Source organism: Macaca thibetana, chromosome 9 (genome assembly GCF_024542745.1).
Source record: "Macaca thibetana thibetana isolate TM-01 chromosome 9, ASM2454274v1, whole genome shotgun sequence".
In the NCBI taxonomy this organism is placed as follows: Eukaryota; Metazoa; Chordata; class Mammalia; order Primates; family Cercopithecidae; genus Macaca; species Macaca thibetana.
This window is the reverse complement of record NC_065586.1, coordinates 90,793,610-90,813,241: the sequence shown is the minus strand read 5'-3', so window position 1 is coordinate 90,813,241 and position 19,632 is coordinate 90,793,610. Positions and strand designations below refer to the sequence as shown.

The window sequence follows — 19,632 nt, the reverse complement described above, 5'->3', positions numbered from 1 at the left end:
CCGGGCCAGCATTCTTCTTTTAGAAGTTGCACTTCTGCAGAAATTTAACAAGTTACAGGTAAAAATGCAAAAAGGAAAATACAAAGTAATTAATAGTAGCATGATAATCTCAGTTTGCAAAACAGTTTTAAGCCACGAGCCTAGGTTTAAAGGCAACCAATTGAAAAATCAAATGACCGTAGAGAATTAAGTGAGACTTCTTATAACCCTGTGGCCCATTTTCTTATTTTGTATATATGGGCCTCAACTCTCCCAGAGGAATTTATTCAGGCAGAGCATGTATTATTACCTATAGCATAGACATGGCTCTAAAGAAGCAACTGATGGATTTGTACAACTTCTAACCCAAATAAAGCAGAATAAAAATTAAGTAAATGTTCATCATGATAACCCACCACAGGAAAAAAAATTAATTATATGAGATCAAATAACTGATGAAGATGATATTTTATGACTATCACTTGAAATCTTGTTGATTCTTTAATGTTTTGCCTTTCAGATTTAAGGAAACTTTTCTCTTCAGCTATTTAAAGTTTATAGCAATTTGGTAAAGTACACTTCTGTGAATAAAGGTAGAAATTTTTACTTTTTACCCCTACTTGATCCCTCCAAAATTGGGAAGCTGTTCATGAGTATTTCTATGCTAGTATGGCTATTTGCATGAATTCAATAAAAATCTGCTCTTATTATAACAGGATACAATTGGAAACAGTTATTCTACCAAGGCTTTGACTCAAATATCATACATGAGAATGTGTGTAAAAACCTGGCTTCTAGGGCTCCCCGTCTTACAGTGAGGGCATAAAAGCTGTCTTTTCTTGGCAGGCTCAAGAACCTTAAGATTGTAGGTAGGCTTAGGGACCATAAGACTGTCTGGAGTGGAGCACAGGAAAACATACCAATTCCCCAAGGGTCACCATACTACTCTAGAAGACTTTAGCCTTGGGGTACTGTCAGACTTGGACAGAGCAGGATGGTCTTGCCCATGAGGCAGAGCCAGTCCAAGTGCTTTCTGTCTATAGGTCTCCCCAGGAGCCCCAGCCTGGCCAAGCCCATTTGCAGGGCAGCCTCAGATGCCCACCTGGGGTACTTCCCTGGGGCCCTCATCATAGCTCCTTTGCCAACAGAACCTGCATAACCATCAGAGAGCTTCAAGAGAGCAGCCCCACCAATGTGCAACAGCCTACCCACACCCTTTTCCCACTGAAGCCTCTCCTACACCACTTTGCCAGCATGCACTTTCCCACACCCACCCTCCACTGACTGCTTTGCTACCACACACGCACACAGATCTCATCTCCCCTACCTGCCCGTGCACGTGTGTGCACACACCGCACTGTGTCACTGCTACCAGCATGAGCATACCCCACCCCCGTCCCAGGGCATGCCACCATTGCCAGTGCACACATATGCATAAATACTGGCAACCCTGGCCCCCAGCACACAGCCACTGCCAACAGTACAAACAGATGCACAGAGGCCAACAACCCTGATCCCATGCACACAACCGCCACCACTGCTGCAAACACGTGTGTGCACCCTACCCCCCAATGCCACACCACCACTGTCATCACCACAATGAGAATGAGCATGTGGAAGAAGGCTGCAGCCCTGATCCCACTGGTACTGTGCCCCAGCCAACACTCATGCACCCTGCCATACTGCAACCACTGCTGGCACACAAAAACAAGCATGGATCCCACTGTGTCCACCCCAGTGAAGCACTTTGGCTGGTACCATGCATTGGAACACTGTGGCCAGCAGTCCAGGAACACAGCAGTCCCATCAGCTCAGCACATTACTAACCTCAAGGGGTAAGAGAACAAAGCTGGGAGCCAGCTGCTAGTCCCTGAGAGTTAGAGCCCGCAACCCAGGAGTGCTGAGCTGAACCTTGGCACCCTAACATCTCCTGGAAATGAAGCCAGTCAGCTGAACCTACCTTGCAAAACAATCAAACCCCCAAGGACATCAAATAAGATAAAAGCAAAAAGCAAAAAGCAAAAAAAAAAAAAAAAAAAAAAAGCCGTCCAAAAGACAGAAACTTCAAATATTGAAGGAACATCAGCCCACACAGATGGGAAAGAACCAGAGCAAGAACTCTGGCAACTCCAAAAGTCAGAGTGTCTTCTACCTACAAACAACCACTCTAGTTCCCCAGCAATGGTTCTTAAACAGGCTGAAATGGCTGAATTGACAGATAGAATTCTGAATACGGCTGGGAACAGATCATTGAGATTCAAAACAAAGTTGAAACCTAATCCAAGAATTCTGAGGAATACAATAAAACAATACAGGAGATGAAAGATGAAATGGTCATTTTAAGAACAAATTAGCTACCATGATGGAGCTGAAATACCACTGCAAGAATATTATAATGCAATTGTAAGTATTAACAGCAGAATAGGCCAAGCTGAGGAAAGAATCTCAGAGCTTGAAGATCAGTTTTCCAAAATAACTCATTCAGACAAAAATAAAGAAGGAAGATAAAAGAAGAATGAACAAAATCTCCAAAAAATATGAGATTATGTAAAGACACTCTATTAGTCCATTTTCATACTGCTATGAAGAAATACCCAAGACTGGGTAATTTGTAAAGAAGAAAAGGTTTAATGGCTGTGTATGGTGGCTTATGCCTATAATTCCAACACTTTGGGAGTCAAATGGATCACCTGAGGTCAGGAGTTTGAGAGCAGCCTGGACAACATGGTGAAACACTGTCTCTTTTTTTTTTTTTTTTTTTGAGATGGAGTCTTGCTCTGTCGCCCAGGCTGGAGTGCAGTGGCCGGATCTCAGCTCACTGCAAGCTCCGCCTCCCTGGTTTACACCATTCTCCTGCCTCAGTCTCCCAAGTAGCTGGGACTACAGACGCCCGCCACCTCGTCCGGCTAGTTTTTTGTATTTTTTTAGTAGAGACGGGGTTTCACCGTGTTAGCCAGGATGGTCTTGATCTCCTGACCTCGTGATCCACCCGTCTCGGCCTCCCAAAGTGCTGGGATTACAGGCTTGAGCCACCACACCTGGCCAATGAAACCCTGTCTCTGCTAAAAATACAAAAATTAGCTAGCCGTGGTCATGCACACCTGTAATCCCAGCTACTCAGGAGGCTGGGGCAAAAGAATCACTTGAGCCTAGGAGGTGGAGGTTGCAGTGAGTCGAGATCATGCCACAGCACTCCAGCCTGGGCAACAGAGTGAGACTCTGTCTCAAAATAAATAAATAAATAAATGATACATGCATATGTATGTTTACTACAGCACTATTTACCAGTAGCAAATACATGGAATCAGCCTAAATGTTCATCAATGATAGCGTGGATAAAAAAAATATGCACATATACACCATGGAATACTATGCAGCCATAAAAAGGAACAAGATCATGTCCTTTACAGGAACATGGATAGAGCTGGAAGCCATTATCATCAGCAAACTAACACAGGAACAGAAAATCAAATACCTCATGTTCTCACTTATAAGTGGGAGCTGAATGATGAAAATACATGGACACATGAGGGGAACAATACACACTGGGACCTGTCAGAGGGTTGGGGGTGGGAGGAGGGAAAGCATCAGGAAGAACAGCTAATGGATTCTGGGCTTAAACCTAGGTAATGGGAAAATCTGTGAGGCTACTCACCATGGCACACATTTAAGTATGTGACAAAGCTGCATATCCTGCACAAGTACCCCTGAATTTAAAATAAAAGTTGGAAATCAAAACAAAATTAGAAACATCTCAAATTAACAACCTAACATCACATCTAGAGGAACTAGTAAAACAATGAGCAAACCAACACCAAAGCTAGCACAAGACAAAAAACAACCAAAATGAGAGCTGAACAGAAGGAAGTCAAGACATGCAAAACCATATAAAAGACCAATGAATCCAGTTTGTTTTTTGAAAGAATAAACAAGATCAATAGACTACTAGCTAGCCCAATGAAAAGACAACATCCAAAATAAACACAACAAGAAGTGAAAAGGCAGACATTACCACAAAACCCACAAAAATACAAAAGCCATCAGCGACTACGATAAACACTCTATGCACACAAGGTAGAATACCTAGAAAAATAGGCAAATTTCTGGAGACATACAACCTCCCAAGATTGAACCAGGAAGAAATCAAATCCCTGAACAAACCAATAATGAGTTCAAAAATTGAATTAGCAATGCAAAGCCTACCAACCAGGAAAAAAAAAAAAGCCCAGGACCAGATGGATCAATACGCAAATTCAACCAGATGAATAAAGAGCAGGAAGTGTTACTACTGAAATGATTCCCAAAAAAATGAGGAGGAGGAATACCTCTGTAACCCATTCTTTGAGGCCAACATCATCCCAATATCAAAACTTGGCAGACAGACACGCATACACACAAATTCGGGTCAATATCCTTGATGAACATTGATGCAAAAATTCTCAACAAAATTCCAGCAAACTGAATCCAGCAGCACATTAAACAGCTAATCCACTGCAGTCAAGTAGGTTTCATATCTGGTATGTCAGATTGGTTTAATGTACACAAATCAGTAAACTGTGATTCATCACATAATGCACACAATGTATGTGCACAAATGTACACAAATGTACACAAATCAGTAAAAATGTGATTCATCACATAAACAGAATTAAAAACAAAAAATTCACAATTATCGCAATATATGCAGAGAAGTCCTTTGATAAAATTCAACATCCCTTCATGTTAAAAACCCTCAACAAGGTAGGCTTTTAAGAAACATACTTCAAAATAGTAAGAGTCATCTTATCCGGTAAACAATAATAATTTTAAAAGAAAGAGAGAAAGACAAAGAAGGAAGAAAGAAAAGAATAAGAGTGATCAATGAAAAACCCACAGCCACATATACTGAATGAGCAAAAGCTGCAAGCATTTCCTTTAAAAACGGGAACAAGGTAAGGATGCCCTCTCTTACCACTCTTATTAAACATGGTATTGGAAGTCCTAGCCAAAGCAATTAGGCAAGAGAAAGAAATAAAACTCACCCAAATTGGAAGAGAAGAAGTCAATCTATCACTGCAGATTATATGATTCTATGCCTAGAAAACTCACAGTCTGTACCCAAAAGCTCCTTGATCTGATAAACAATTTCAGCAAAGTTTTTGGGTACAAGATTTATGTACAAAAATCATAGCATTTCTATATACCAACAACATCTAAGCTGAGAGCCAAATCAAGAACAGAATGTGATTCACAATAGCCACAAAAAGAATACAATACCTAGGAATACAGCTAACCAGGGAAGTGAAAGAGCTCTACAAAGAAAACCACAAAACATTGATGAAATAAATCAGAGATGACAGAAGCAAACGGAAAAACATTCCATGCTAATGAATTGGAAGATTCAATGTTATTAAAGTGGCCATACTACTCAAAACAATTTACAGAGTTAATGCTATTTCTATCAAATTATCAATGACATTCTTCTCAGAATTAGAAAGAACTATGTTAAAATTTATATGAAATCAAAAAAGAGCCTGAATAGCCAAGGCAATCCTAACTAGAAAGAACAAAGATGAAGACATCACAGTACCTGACTTCAAACTATATTATAAGACTACAATAACCAAAACAGCATGGCACTGGTACAAAAACAGACTTATAGATCAATGAAACAGCATACAGAGTCCATACATAATGCGACATACCTACATCCATCTGATATTCAACAAAGTCGAGAAAAATAAGAAAGGGAAAAGGACTCCCTCTTCAATAAATGTTGCTGAAATAATTGGTGAGCCATGTGCAGATGACTGAAAGTGGATCCCTTCCTTACACCATATACGAAGTCAAGATGAATTAAATATTTATTTGTAAAACCTAAAACTATAAACACCTTGGAAGATAATAAGGGAAATACAATTCTGGACATAAGGCCTGGCAAAGGTTTCATGATAAAGATGCTAAAAGTGATTGTAACAAGGGTAAAAAATGACAAATGAGACCTAATTAAACTAAAGAGCTTCTTCATAGCAAATAAACTATCAACAAAGTAAAGAGACAACCTACAGAATGGGAGAAAATATTTGCAAACTATGCATCCAACAAAGGTCTAATATCCAGAACCCATAAGGAGCTTAACCAAATGAACAAGTAAAAAATGAACAATCCCATTAAAAGGTGGGTGAAGAACATGAACAGACACTTTTGAAAAGAAGTCATACATACAGCCAACAAACATTAAAAAATGCCCAACATCACTAATCATTAGAGAAGTGCCAATCAAAACCACAATGACATACCATCTCACACCAGTCAGAATGGCTATCATAATAAAAAGTCAAAAAATAACACATGCTAGCAAGGCTGTGGAGCAAAAGGAATGCTTATAGATTCCTGGTGGGAATGTAAATTAGTTCAGCCACTTTGGAAAGCACTTTGATGATTTATCAAAGAACTTAAAACACAATTACCACTCAACTCGGCAATTCCATTACTGGGTATATACTACCCAAAGGAATATAAATTGTTCTACCATAAAGACATATGCATGCATATGTTCATTGCAGCACTATTCACAATAGCAAGAACATGGAATCAACTTAAATGCCCATCAATCGCATGCTGGAAAAAGAAAAGTGTACATATACACCGAGGAATACTACACAGTCATATAAAAGAACAAGATCATGTCCTTTGCAAGAACATGGGTGGAGCTGGAGGCCATTATTCTAAGAGAACTAACACAGGAACAGAAAACCAAGTAGTACATGTTGTCACTTATAAGTGGAAGCTAAACATTGAGAACACATGGGCACAAAGAAGGGAACAACAGATATCGGGGCCTACTTGAGGGTAGAGGGTGAAAATCAAAAAACTTCCTATCAACTACTATGCTAATAAGTACTTGATTAGCATAGAAAACTCACAGTCTGTAACCAAAAGCCCCTTGATCTGATAAACAATTTCAGCAAAGTTTTGGGGTACAAGATTTATGTACAAAAATTCATAGCATTTCTATATACCAACAACATCTAAGCTTACAAAGCTTAGATGTAATAATAATCTGTACACCAAACTCCCGTGACTTGAAATTAACCCGCATAACAAACCTGCACATGTACCTTGAACCTAAAATAAAAGTTAAAAAGAAGAAAAAAAAACAATAAATCTGAGATTCCTCTGTGATCAATGTAGAGAGAAAAAGTATGTTTGTAGAGAAAAGTGACACCAGTTATTGGATTGTAGCCCTGTGCATTGTTTTCTAGTTCTTGTCATCTACCTACAGAGTAGACTAGATCTTGAATTCTTCTAGATTTCTCTAATCCCATTTTCTTTGATGAAATTTCTAAAACTGGAAACTGCTCTGGTTCTGAAGCCCTATAATCTGAAACTAGATGAATTTTAAGGGACAAGTCTCATTCCTGATGTGTGGGGCACACAGAAAATTTACCAAACCTCTCAATGCCCATAACCAGAGACATTCAAACTGCAAACCAGAATGAGAAGTTGATGGCTTCATGGCTTCATGCTATTGACAGCATTTCCCACAACACTAGAAAAAGACTCCGTATTGTAAGACTCTTATCACTATTAATGCCTATGATTTTCACTTAATTTAGAGAACCTTTAGTCCACCTGGAGGGCAACTTTGGGCAACATTGCTAATACAACCATCGCTCACTCCCTGCTTTAAGTTCAACACAGTAATGAGACAGTAGCATTGGTGAAAAAGCTGCTGTATATTATCTATTGATTAAATAAAGAAATGTCTGTTTTATTGCTAATATTACAAGTAATGTAGCTTAATGTATACGTTTTATTTTTAAGCTATTTTAATATTTTTAATTAAATATTAAATTAAAATATTTTTAATTTTTGGCCATTTCCATGTTCTCTTCTGTAATCTGACCAATGAAATGACTTGCCCATATTTCTACTACCTTGGAAATTTTCCTGGCATATGGTTTAGTACAAAACATATCTTTTGCAGGAAAATTGATGGATCTGGGGCCTTTATCAATAGCAAATTAACAGAAACAGAAAACCAAATACCACATGATCTCACTTATAAGTGGGCGTTAAATGATGAGAACTCATGAACACAAAGAAAGGAACAACAAACACTAGGGACAGCATGAGGGTAGAGGGTGGGAGGAGGAAGAGGAGCAGAGAAAAATAACTCTTGAGTACTAGGCTTAGTACCAGGGTGATGAAATAATCTGTACAAAAATACCCCGTGACATGAGTTTACCAACATAACAAACCTGCGTGTGGACCTCCTAACCTAAAATAAAAGTTAAAAAAAGCCAGCAAGTTGTATAATATAGTGTGTGTAATATAAACCCAGTATATTAAAGAACCACTATTAATCTTATATATATATGCATGTATATATTATGTGTAAATATACACCTATACAAACATATGTGTGTGTGTTTATAAAACTATACACATGTGTTATCTTGTCAATGCATGATAAGTATAAATGACTTTCTGTTGGAGCTGAACTGAGAAAAAGTTAATGTGTCTTTTCTCATTTCATACACTTCAAGACAGAAGGAAGGAAAAAAAGACTAGAATTTGATGTGTATGAGTTGTTCACTCGTTTAAGCTTTAGAGTTGACATAAGGCTAATAATTTCAGGACTATAGCATCTAATTACCACTGCATTTATGTTCAGTCAGAAAAAAAAAATGGATGCAGTGCAAAATAGAAAAAAATAAAACCTGGTGAGAATTTCTGGAGATTTTTCTCTTGTTTGGAAGAGAAAAATAACAGTCATTAATGCATGACTAGCAATAAGAAAACATATATTTAGACATGACTATTGCATCTAATTACCACTGAAAAAAAAAAAAATGGATGCAGTATCAAATCTTAAAATTTAATAAAACCTGGTGAGAAATTCTGGAGATTTTTTGTTGTTTGGACAGAGAAAAAAATTAAGCATGAATTCAAACACAATAAGAAAACATATATTTAGACATGATCTAAGTTGGAAACACAAAGGAAAAAGATTATCCAAATCTTGATCTTGTGTTTACAGTAACACAAAATCAGAGCATGAATTCAAACACTTAATGTTCATTCCTCTTACGGCTGATTGTTCCAGTATATCCCTACAGGTTACAGCTGCTCCTAGACATAGTTTTTCTGTTCCAAATCCAGACCTCCAGTAATTCTAGGTGACACTCAGCCAAAACAGCTTTTCTACCTTCTTACCTTTCTCTCTTTTTGTGCTTAACATTATGAGGTCCAGCAAAGCCTCTTCACATTCTATTTTCTTTCATTTCTCACTTTCATTTTACTCAAAAGACAGAAATCTGAGAACTGACCCAGAAAATAATAATCCTTTTTATCTAGAACATGCAGAGAATAAATGGCTCTGAATTGTCATTTATTAATCATTTTTCTTTGTTTTATAGTGATAACATATTAACGACTCAGCAGTAGATAGGTATTAGCATATGTAGTGATCAATACAAGTGTTACAGAGTATGGAGAATAGCAGATAAATGTATGCAGTGACCCAAGAAACTCTCTTTAATGGAGGTTGGATGTTCACTGGATCTTGAGGGAATGGGAAGATGTGGGTTGACAAGTCAGAGAAGATATCCCTTATGGTGGGAAGGAAGAGGGTGATGGCCCTGATAAGTGAGAATTGCAGGTGACAGCACAGCAGCAGCCAGACCATCTGCCCTTCTTCAGACAGGAATGAAGCAGAGGTGGTACAAGGGTGGCACACGACCAAATGCATTGGCAATGGGGGTGATGTCAGTATCCTTTGGGTCAACCTGAGATTTCAGGTTAAAATTCTGCAAAATGGTGGTCAGGAATAAAAACAGCTCCACGCAGGCCAGGCCCTCTCCCACACACATCAATTTTCTTGAAAATAACAGACATAGAGGATCTGTTCCTTGAACATTAGGTCATGAACAGTCACAAAAAGTATGCAGTAACTATTTGATAAATGATCAAATTGATGGATGGATCGAAGGCAGAATGGCTGGAAGGAAGGTTGGATACATAGAAAGGCAGAAAAATGGATACATTTCCTATCTACTTAATATCATATTTTACTAGATACCCTTCACTCAAAAAATATTTATGGAGTATCAGCTCTATGCCACGTACTTCACTAAGTATTCCCACATTATAACTGCTCTTTTGACACTACTAGTTTCCATCAGTCTTTTTCTAGAAATGAACTCACAAGGAAGAAGGTTGAAAGGAGAAGGCTCATACAGTGTGTTCTCCTTTGTACCTCTGGAACAATATGTAGCCAAAGATTTTTTGCCTAGTGTACTTTGAAAAGTACATGTCTAAACATGTCACTCTCTCACTTTACAACTTTAAATGACACCCATCTGTCCTATGGGATAAAGGTCAAATGGCTTGACCTGACTCTTCACATTCTGTTTCCAGGCTGACATTCTATATCACTCCTTCCATTTTTCATCTCCTCCGCTCTCAGCTCTTGGCATATCCATTCTTCATCAATCTCCAACACACCACAAAGTTTCAAGCATTATCTCTTGCTGTCCCATCTGTCTAAAAAGCTCTACTCATATGCTTCCTTCAGAATTTATGTCCCATGTCATTTCCTCTTTAGGATTTCTGTGATCACTAGTCAATAGAAACTCATCCTCTCTAGGTTTCCTCATCATATTCATGCTTCCGCTGGAGCATAGATCACCTAGAATTCTATTCTCTGTGTATTTATTTTTCTATCCCGCTAAAACGTGAGATCCTTAAATGAAGGTCTCAGTTCTTGACATCTTAGTGTATACAGTGCCAGATCCAAAGCTGGGATCAAAAGCCAGAGAAAAAAATAAAGGGAATTCTATGTCCACAGACTCACCACACACTTTAGCTGTAGAGATTGAATATCCAAGATGTATGATCATGAGTGGAGGGAGATCAAGGTGCTCTGGAATAATTGCAGACTATCCTTCCATATTCCCAGGGTTTCCTGACCCTGAAATTTGTTGACAGGTTCTGATCCTCTAGATCTACAGAAAATGCCCTGCTACTGGGGTTCATTACCTCTGTAAAAATTTCCTGCCTTCTCTTCTTATCCTGCTTCCTGCTCCAATGTGGCAACTTAAGTTTCCTTCCTCTTGGAAGTGGTATGGCTTGTGAATGAGCAGGAAGCAGGCAGCTTCCCCCACTGAGCTCCCCAACATCCTGTGCTTTCCCCTCTGGCAACCTTCCTCCTACTATATTACAATGATCTGTTTACTTGTCTACTTCTCTAAATCAGAAGTGAGCCTCTTAAGAGCCCATTCTCTGCTCTCAGATACTTGTATCTCCAGAGCTCAGTCTAGGGAGTGAGGGACACCACAGGGCAGATATTCAAAATTGTGGAATTAGATACCTTTCTCATGGCAGATGAGAAATGTCTAAATGAGTTTCACCCATTAAGAGGAGCTCTTGGGTAGCTCAGTGATGTATCTAGAGGCAGAATTAAATTATCCTACACTCTAGCTTTTTCAGTTTGAAAAACTGGATCAACTCCCCAAAGCCCCACTAATCTGGCCCAATAAAGGGGATGTTCAACAGGGAAATCGCATAGGCATAGGGAACGGTGCTAATGATCTGCAAAGCAATTCAGCCAGACCCCAGCAGAGGCATCATGTAAGAGTCAAATGATCCCAAAAAGGTATCATGTCCCTTGAAGGACAGATGGAAATGAATATCTATTACCTGTTGAGAAAGGCATGAAGTAGTCACTTTTCTTAAAGTTGCCACTCTTACCCAGAAAGTGGCCAGGGTCAAACATCTCTGGGTTGGGGAATTCTTTGTCATTGTGCAGCACAGAAGTCAGTGATGTTATTATGGTCATGACTTGGAAATAGCAAAACAGACAAACTAAGTTATAAAGAAGTCAAAGAATGGGAAGAAGTGGTGGAAATCACCTAGTCCAATCTCTTTGGTCAATAGATAAGAAAATTGAGGTCCAAAGAAGTTACATTCCCACGTAGACAGACCTAGTAAGAAGCAGGATGAATTTAAGGCAAGTGGCAGTGACTTTGCTAAAGTCCCCTCCAATTAATTGCATTTGAAGTCCTGAGCATTTGAGTACTTGGGGGCAGCCTTCTGAATCCCCCATTTATTATCAAGCTTGGACCCTGGTGTACATCCCCACTTGCTGCTGTATTTCATCACTTCAGTTTTCACACATCTCACACACGGATTACCTTTTTTGTTGTTTGTTTGCAGGATTGCTACACAGGTATATTGTGTGATGCTGAGGTTTGGGATACAAATAATTCCATTACCCAAGTAGAAAGCACAGTACCCAACGGGTAGTTTTTCAACCCTTCCTTCCCTCCAGCCCCCATCTAGCAGTCCCCAGTGTCTATTGTTGCCATCTTTATGTCCATGAGTACTGATGTTTAACTCCCCCCTGTAAGTGAGAACATACAATATTTGGTTTTCTGTTCCTGCGTTAATTCACTCCAGCTGCATCTATGTTGCTACAAAGGACAAGATTTCATTCTTTTTTATGACTGCATAGTGTTTCCTGGTGTGTTTGTACCATCTTTTCTTTATCCAGTCTACTGTTGATGGGCATTTAGGTTGATTCCAATCCTTTGCCATTGTGAATAATGTTGTAATGAATATACAAGTGCATGTGTCTTTTTACTAGAATGATTTATTTTCTTTTGGCAATATACCCAGTAATGGGATTGCTGGATCAAATTGTAATTCTGTTTTAAGTTCTTTGAGAAACCTCCAAACTGCTTTTCACAGTAGCTGAAATAATTTACATTCCCACAAGCAGCCTATAAGTGTTTCCTTTACTCCACAGCCTTGCCATCATCCACTGTTTTTTGACTTTTTTATCATAGCCATTCTGACTGATGTGAGATGGTATCCCGTTTTGGTTTTGATTTGCATTTCTCTGATGGTTAGTGATGTGAAGCATTTTTTCATATGTTTATTGGCCGCTTGTATGTCTTTTGAGAAGCATCTGTTCATGTTTTTTGCCCACTTTTTAATGGCATTGTTTTTCTGTTTGTTCAATTGTTTAATTACCTTATAGGATATTAGACTTTTATCAGATGCCTAGTTTGCAAATACTTCCTCCCATTCTGTAGGTTGTCTGTTTGCTTTGTTAACAGTTACTTTTGTTACACAGAAGCTCTTAATTTGTAGCTAATGTATCAATTTTAATTAACATATCATTTTTTTTTCATTGTGACTGCTTTTGAGGACTTAGTGATGAATTCTTTCCCAAGGCCAATGTCCAGAATGGTGTTTCTTGGGTATTTCTTTTGCAATTCTTATAGTTTGATGTCTTACATTTAAAACTTTAATCCATCTTGAGTTCATATTTGTATATGGTGAAAGGATGGGGTCCAGTTTCATTCTGCATATGGCTACCCTGCCATCCCAGCATCATTTATTGAAAAGGGAGTCCTTTCCCATTGCCTAATTTTTGTCAACGTTGTTGAAGATCAGATGGCTGTAGGTATGCAGCTTTATTTCTGGGTACTGTATTCTGTTCCATTGGTATGTGTGTCTGTTTTTGTACCAGTACCATGCTATTTTGGTTACTGTAGCCTTATAGCATATTTTGAAGTCTGGTAGTGTGATGACTCCAGCTTTCTTCTTTTTGCTTAGGTTTGTTTTGGCTATTCAGTCTCTTTTTTGTTTCCATATGAATTTTAGAAGAGACACTGGTAGTCTGATAGGAATAGCATTGAATCAGTAGATTGCTTTGGGCAGTATGGCAATTTTAACAGTATTGATTCTTCCAATCCATGAAAATGGAATGTTTTTCCATTTGTTTGTGTCATCTATGATTTCTTTCAGTAGTGTTTTGTAGTTTTCCTTATAGAGATCTTTCACCTCCTTGGTTAGATGTATTCCTAGGGATTTAATGTTTTGTGGCTATTGTAAATGGGATTGCGTTCTTGATTTGGCTGTCAACTTGAACATTACTGATATATAAAAATGCTAATGATTTTTGTACATTTATTTTGTATCCTGAAACTTTCCTGAAGTCATTTATCACTTCCAGGGGCCCTTTTGACAGAGTCTTCAGGGTTTTCTAGGTGTATAATCATACTATCAGTGAAGAGAGATAGTTTGATTTCTTCTTTTCCTATTTGAATACATTTTCTTTCTTTCTCTTGCCTGATTGCTCTGGCTAGGACTTCCAGATGATGACTTTTAAATAGAAGCCTCTGCTGGCTCTTAAAGAGTCAGGAGAATTTGGAATCCATTCATAGGGTTTTTTTAAATCAAAATCTCATTTAATTAAAAGTGACTTCTGAGATGATATCAACAAGTACACTAAAATCTATTGAGGGATTGATCACAGAAGTGCTATATGTTTCTTTTAATTAAAATATGTGGGGGAACTCTTCATTACAGATGAATCCAACCTAAAAAAAACACAAAAGGCATGATAAAAGTGAAAAAATCATCATTTTTGCAACCATTCAGGTAGGACCATAGATTCAGGCAAGGATCATCAATTAACTTTAAAACTACTGGGTAAATTCTTTTGGAAAGTAATATTCACAAGATATTAAAGTACCATGCCATCTTTTTATTAACTGTATATGGAAAACAGAACCCCAACAATGGAGAGACTAGCAGACACACCGTTACAAAATGTGGACCGCACATGTGATGCAATAGCACATATATAACATCACCTATGTAACTTTCTCGCCAAAAACACATAACTGGAAGCTAATTCTCAAAAAACATTCAAGGAAAGTCAGACTGAGCAACATTTTACATAACAAGAGGACAGGACTTTTAAAAATTGTCTATGCATTAAAGTGAAACAAACTAAAAAATACTGTTCATGATGAAGGAGGACTAACAAAACAAGATAACCAAATTAAAAGCTTGTTCCTTGACTGGACTACAGGAAGTCCACCAAAAAAAAAGCTATAAGAGATATTTTAGTATAACTGGGAAAATGTAATTGTAAGATATTAGATAATATTAACCTATTGATAATCATTCCTTCAGTGTGAATGTTATTATTATTATGTAGGAGAAAGTCCTTGTTTTGGGGAATTATATACTGAAGTACTTAGGTGTTAAATGTGACAGATTAGATTACATAGGTAGATAGATGATAGATAAATGCAGATAAATGTATAGATGAAAATGTAGATGTATACACATTTCAGTATATTATATGTATACTATATACCTACACACACATATTCATTCTAGAAAGATATTATGATACATGATAGTTGCTATAGATTTTCTAATACTCCCAATAATGTGGGAGTGGGGAGATACCATATAATTGAATACATGATATTTCTTTTCTTCTTTCTTTTTTTTTTTTTCTTTTTTTTTGAGACAGGGCCTCGCTCTGTCACCCAGGCTGGAGTGCAGTGGTACGACCATAGCTAACAGCAGCTTCAACCTCTTGGTCTCCAGCAATCCTCCCACTGCAGCCTCCCAAGTTGCTGCGACTATAGGCACATGCCACTACACCCAGCCATTTTTTAAATTTTCTGTAGAGATATGGTTTCACTATGTTGTCCAGGCTGGCCTCCAGCTCCTGAGTGCAAATGATCCTTCCACTTTAGCCTCCCAAAGTGCCTGGATTCCAAGTGTGAGCCTCCACACCTGGCCTTTTCTTTAGCAAAACATTAATATTTATACAAAGTATGATAAGTAAGGAATATAAATACATTCACTCCATGCAAGTAAAGGTTTAGCCAAATGAAATTACACCTACCTCAAATTGGTTTTAGCTATTCAGGCTTTTAGTATTGCATAATTGAGAATGAGATATTTCTAACCCTGTATTATAGAACATTTAAAAATTAGACATGTGTTCTGTAGCATGGTAGCCATGAATGATCCATGGTTATTTGTATTTAAATTTAAAGTAATGAAAAGTAAATTAAAATGTTAATTTCAATTCTTCAGTTGCATTCATTACACTTCAGTACTCAATAAGTACCTGTGGCTAGTGGATTCCATATGGCACAATACAGACATTCAGGATTCCCTCTTCCCTGTAAACTCCAATCCTTTTTCCTCTCAAAGTTAAATTTTCATTATTTTATTTATTTATAATGGCAATATGTACATGCTTCAAGTGGAATGGAGCAGCTTGCAGAATAGCAACTAAAAAGTCCCAATAAACACAGAAACCGTGTGTTAGAAGGCACTAGAAAAGCTGCTGAGACAAAAATTACTCAGGCTTGCAGACATAGGGGAACCTCAGAGAGCTCAACTGATGTCTACAGTCAATTCTTGACTGTGTTCATATCTAATTCTGAATGAAGGTAGAAGGTGTTGCATAATTCTGTCTGCCTAGCACGGGAGGGATGAACCTTTTCTGAAAGAAGATGAACTTCATCTGACATTCTGCATTTTTTCATATATCATAACTGGCACTTAACCAAAACTTATGAGTCACTCCAAAGACAGAACTAAGTGAGCACAATAAGAATAGAGAAGAGAGAAAAGGTTATAAAAACAAGCACAATAGGGAACATTATCTTCCTTATTTTATGAAGCCAGCCTTTCCTTAATATCAGAAATATGACAAGAAAATTTTGAGGAAGAAAAATTGCAAACCAATGTCTCTTATAAATATAAATTCAAATATCCTGAAAAAACATAGCAACTAAAACCCAGTTGTGCATGTCTCTGTGTGTGTATTTGTGTGTATTTTAACTTATATATATATATACACACACATATATATGTTATATATATAGGCAGGATAAAATATATCAATTGATGCAGAAAATCCATTTGATCAAATTGTATACACATTCATAACCAAAAAAAATCATCAAAAGTAAAGAAGAAGGCAATCTTCTGTAAACTGATTTTTTAATACAAAAATATACATAAAATATCATTCTCGCTGGTGAGATGTTAAAGCTCCACCCATCCTGAATATCATAGATGAAACAAGGATGCCCACCATCATGATTTATTCAACACTGTCCTGGAAATCCTAACCAGTGAAATAAAGCAATAAAGAGAAAATTGAGTTATAAGAATTGAAAAATAAGAAATAAAATAAAACAGATCACAGAATACATAGAAATTACAAGTAAATTTACAAACAAAAAATTAGCAATGCTAAGTAAATTTGCTTGATGTAAGGTCATCAAAATAATAAAATCAATCATATTTCCATGTTCCAGAAACAAAGAAATGAAAAGGCACTTTTTTTTAAAGTATATGATTTAAAAGCCAGGTGCAGTGGCACACATCTCTAATCCCAGCTACTCAGGAGGATGTTGTGGGAGGATTGCTTGAGCCCAGAAGATCAATCTGTGCAACATAGCAAGACTGTGTTTTGAAAACATATTTTAAAAAATATGATATATATCTTGGACTTGGTTCAACCCTGTCAGGTGACCAGCGACATGGGGCCAGGCTCGGCACCTGGGGTTGGGGTTCATCACCAGGAGGAGGCTCAAATGTGTTTGTCTTAAAAAGAATTCAAATTGCATTCCAAGATGGCCAAACAGGAACAACTCCTGTCTGCAACCACCAGCATGGTTGACAGAGAAGATGGGTGATTTCTGCATTTCCAACTAAGGTACTTGGTTCATCTCATTGGGATTGGTTGGAAAGTATGTGCAGCCCACAGAGGGCAAGCTGAAATGGGGTGGGGTGTCGACTCCCCCAGGAAGTGCAAGGGGTCAGGGGATTTCCCTTTCCTAGCCAAAGGAAGCCATACCTTAACTGAAGATGGTACCTGGAAAAATGGGACACTCCCACCCAAATACTGCATTTTCCCAAAGTTCTTAACAAATGGCACACCAGGAGATTGTATCTCGCACCTGGCTCAGTGGGTCCCATGGAGCTTTGCTCACTGCTAATACAGCAGTTTGAGATTACCTGTGGGCAGGAGCCTGGTATGGGGAGGGGCATCCGCAATTGCTGAGACTTGAGTAGGTAGACAAAGCAGCCAGGAAGCTTGAAGTGGGTGAAACCCACTGCAGCTCAGCAAGGCCTCTATAGACTCCACCTCTGGGGGCAGGGCATAGCTGAACAAAAGGCAGCAGAAACTTCTGCAGACTTAAACAACCCTGTCTGACAGCTCTGAAGAGAGCGGTGGTTCTCCCAGCACAGTTTTTGACCTTGGAGAACAGACAGACCGCCTCTTCAAGTGGGTCCCTGGCCCCTGTGTAGCCTAACTGGGAGACCCCTCCCAGTAGGGGGTGACTGACACCTCATACAGACAGGTGTCCCTCTGGGATGAAGCTTCCAGAGGAAAGATCAGGCAGCAATATTTGCTGCTCTGCAATATTTGCTGTTCTGCAGCCTCCGCTGGTGATATCCAGGAAAACAGGATATAGTAAACTCCAGTAAACTCCAACAGACCTGCAGCTGAGAGATCCAACTGTTAGAAGGAAAAATAACAAATAGAAAGGAATAGCATAACATGAACAAAAAGGACATCCACACCAAAACCTCATCTGTAGGTCACCAACATCAAAGACCAAAGGTAGATAAAACCTGAAAGATGGGAGGAAACCAGAGCAGAAAAGCTGAACATTCTAAAAACCAGAGTACCTGTTCTCCAAAGGATTGCAGCTCCTCGCCAGCAAAAGAACAAAGCTAGATGGAGAATGACTTTGAGGAGCTGACAGAAGTGGGCTTCAGAATGTTAGCAGTAACAAACTCCTCCGAGCTAAAGGAGAATGTTGGAACCCATTGCAAGGAAGTTAACAACCTTGAAAAAAGATTAGACAAATGGCTAACTAGAATACACAGTGTGGAGAAGACTGTAAATGACCTGATGGAGCTGAAAACCATGGTACGGGAAATATGTGATGCATGCACAAGCTTCAGTAGCCAATTTGATCAAGTGGAAGAAAGGATATCAGTGACTGAAGATCAAATTAATGAAATAAAGCAAGAAGACAAGGTTAGAGAAAAAAAGAGTAAAACGAAATGAACAAAGCCTCCAAGAAATATGGGACTATGTGAAAAAAGAAAATCTATGTTTGATTGGTGTACCTGAAAGTGATGGGGAGAATGAAACCAAGTTGGAAAACATTCTTGAGGATATTATCCAGGAGAATTTCCCCAACCTAGTGAGGCAAGCCAACATTCAAATTCAGGAAATACAGAGAACACCACAAAGATACTCCTGTAGAAGGGCAACTCCAAGACACATAATTGTCAGATTCTCAAAGGTTGAAATGAAGGAAAATGTGTTAAGCGCAACCAGAGAGAAAGGTCGGGTTACCACAAAGGGAAGCCCATCAAACTAACAGCGGATCTCTTGGCAGAAACACTAGAAACCAGAAGAGAATGGGTGCCAATATTCAACATTCTTAAAGAAAAGAATTTTTTCAACCCAGAATTTCATATCCAGCCAAACTAAGCTTCATAAGGGAAGGAGAAATAAAATCCTTTACAGACAAGCAAAAGCGGAGAGATTTTGTCACCACCAGGCCTGCCTTACAAGAGCTCCCAAAGAAAGCACTAAATATGGAAAGGAACAACTGGTATCAGTCACTGCAAAAACATGTCAAATTGTAAAGACCATCAATGCTAGGAAGAAACTGCATTAACTAATGGGCAAAATAACCAGCTAGCATCATAATGACAGGATCAAATTCACACATAACAATATTAACCTTTAATGTAAATAGGCTATATGCCCCAATTAAAAGACACAGACTGGCAAATTGGAGAAAG

The 19,632-nt window shown here is 38.3% G+C and overlaps 2 protein-coding genes across 2 annotated transcripts in view; both read right to left on the bottom strand.

Moving 5' to 3' along the window:
* Positions 1–9,180: 9,180 nt before the first annotated feature.
* Positions 9,181–19,632, bottom strand: part of LOC126962041 (cytochrome P450 2C18-like) — a 50,367-nt gene continuing 39,915 nt past the window's right edge. Inside the window, 2 exon segments of the mRNA XM_050802818.1 lie at positions 9,181–9,837; positions 11,658–11,805. Coding sequence (XP_050658775.1) covers positions 9,663–9,837; positions 11,658–11,805 — 323 coding nt within the window. The 3' untranslated portion in view covers positions 9,181–9,662.
* The window catches only part of LOC126962034 (cytochrome P450 2C18), a 263,118-nt gene continuing 257,839 nt past the window's right edge, over positions 14,354–19,632 (bottom strand). Inside the window, exon 10 of the transcript XR_007728567.1 lies at positions 14,354–14,630. The gene's annotated coding sequence lies outside the window, so the exon portion shown is untranslated. The remainder of the gene's footprint in view (positions 14,631–19,632) is intronic.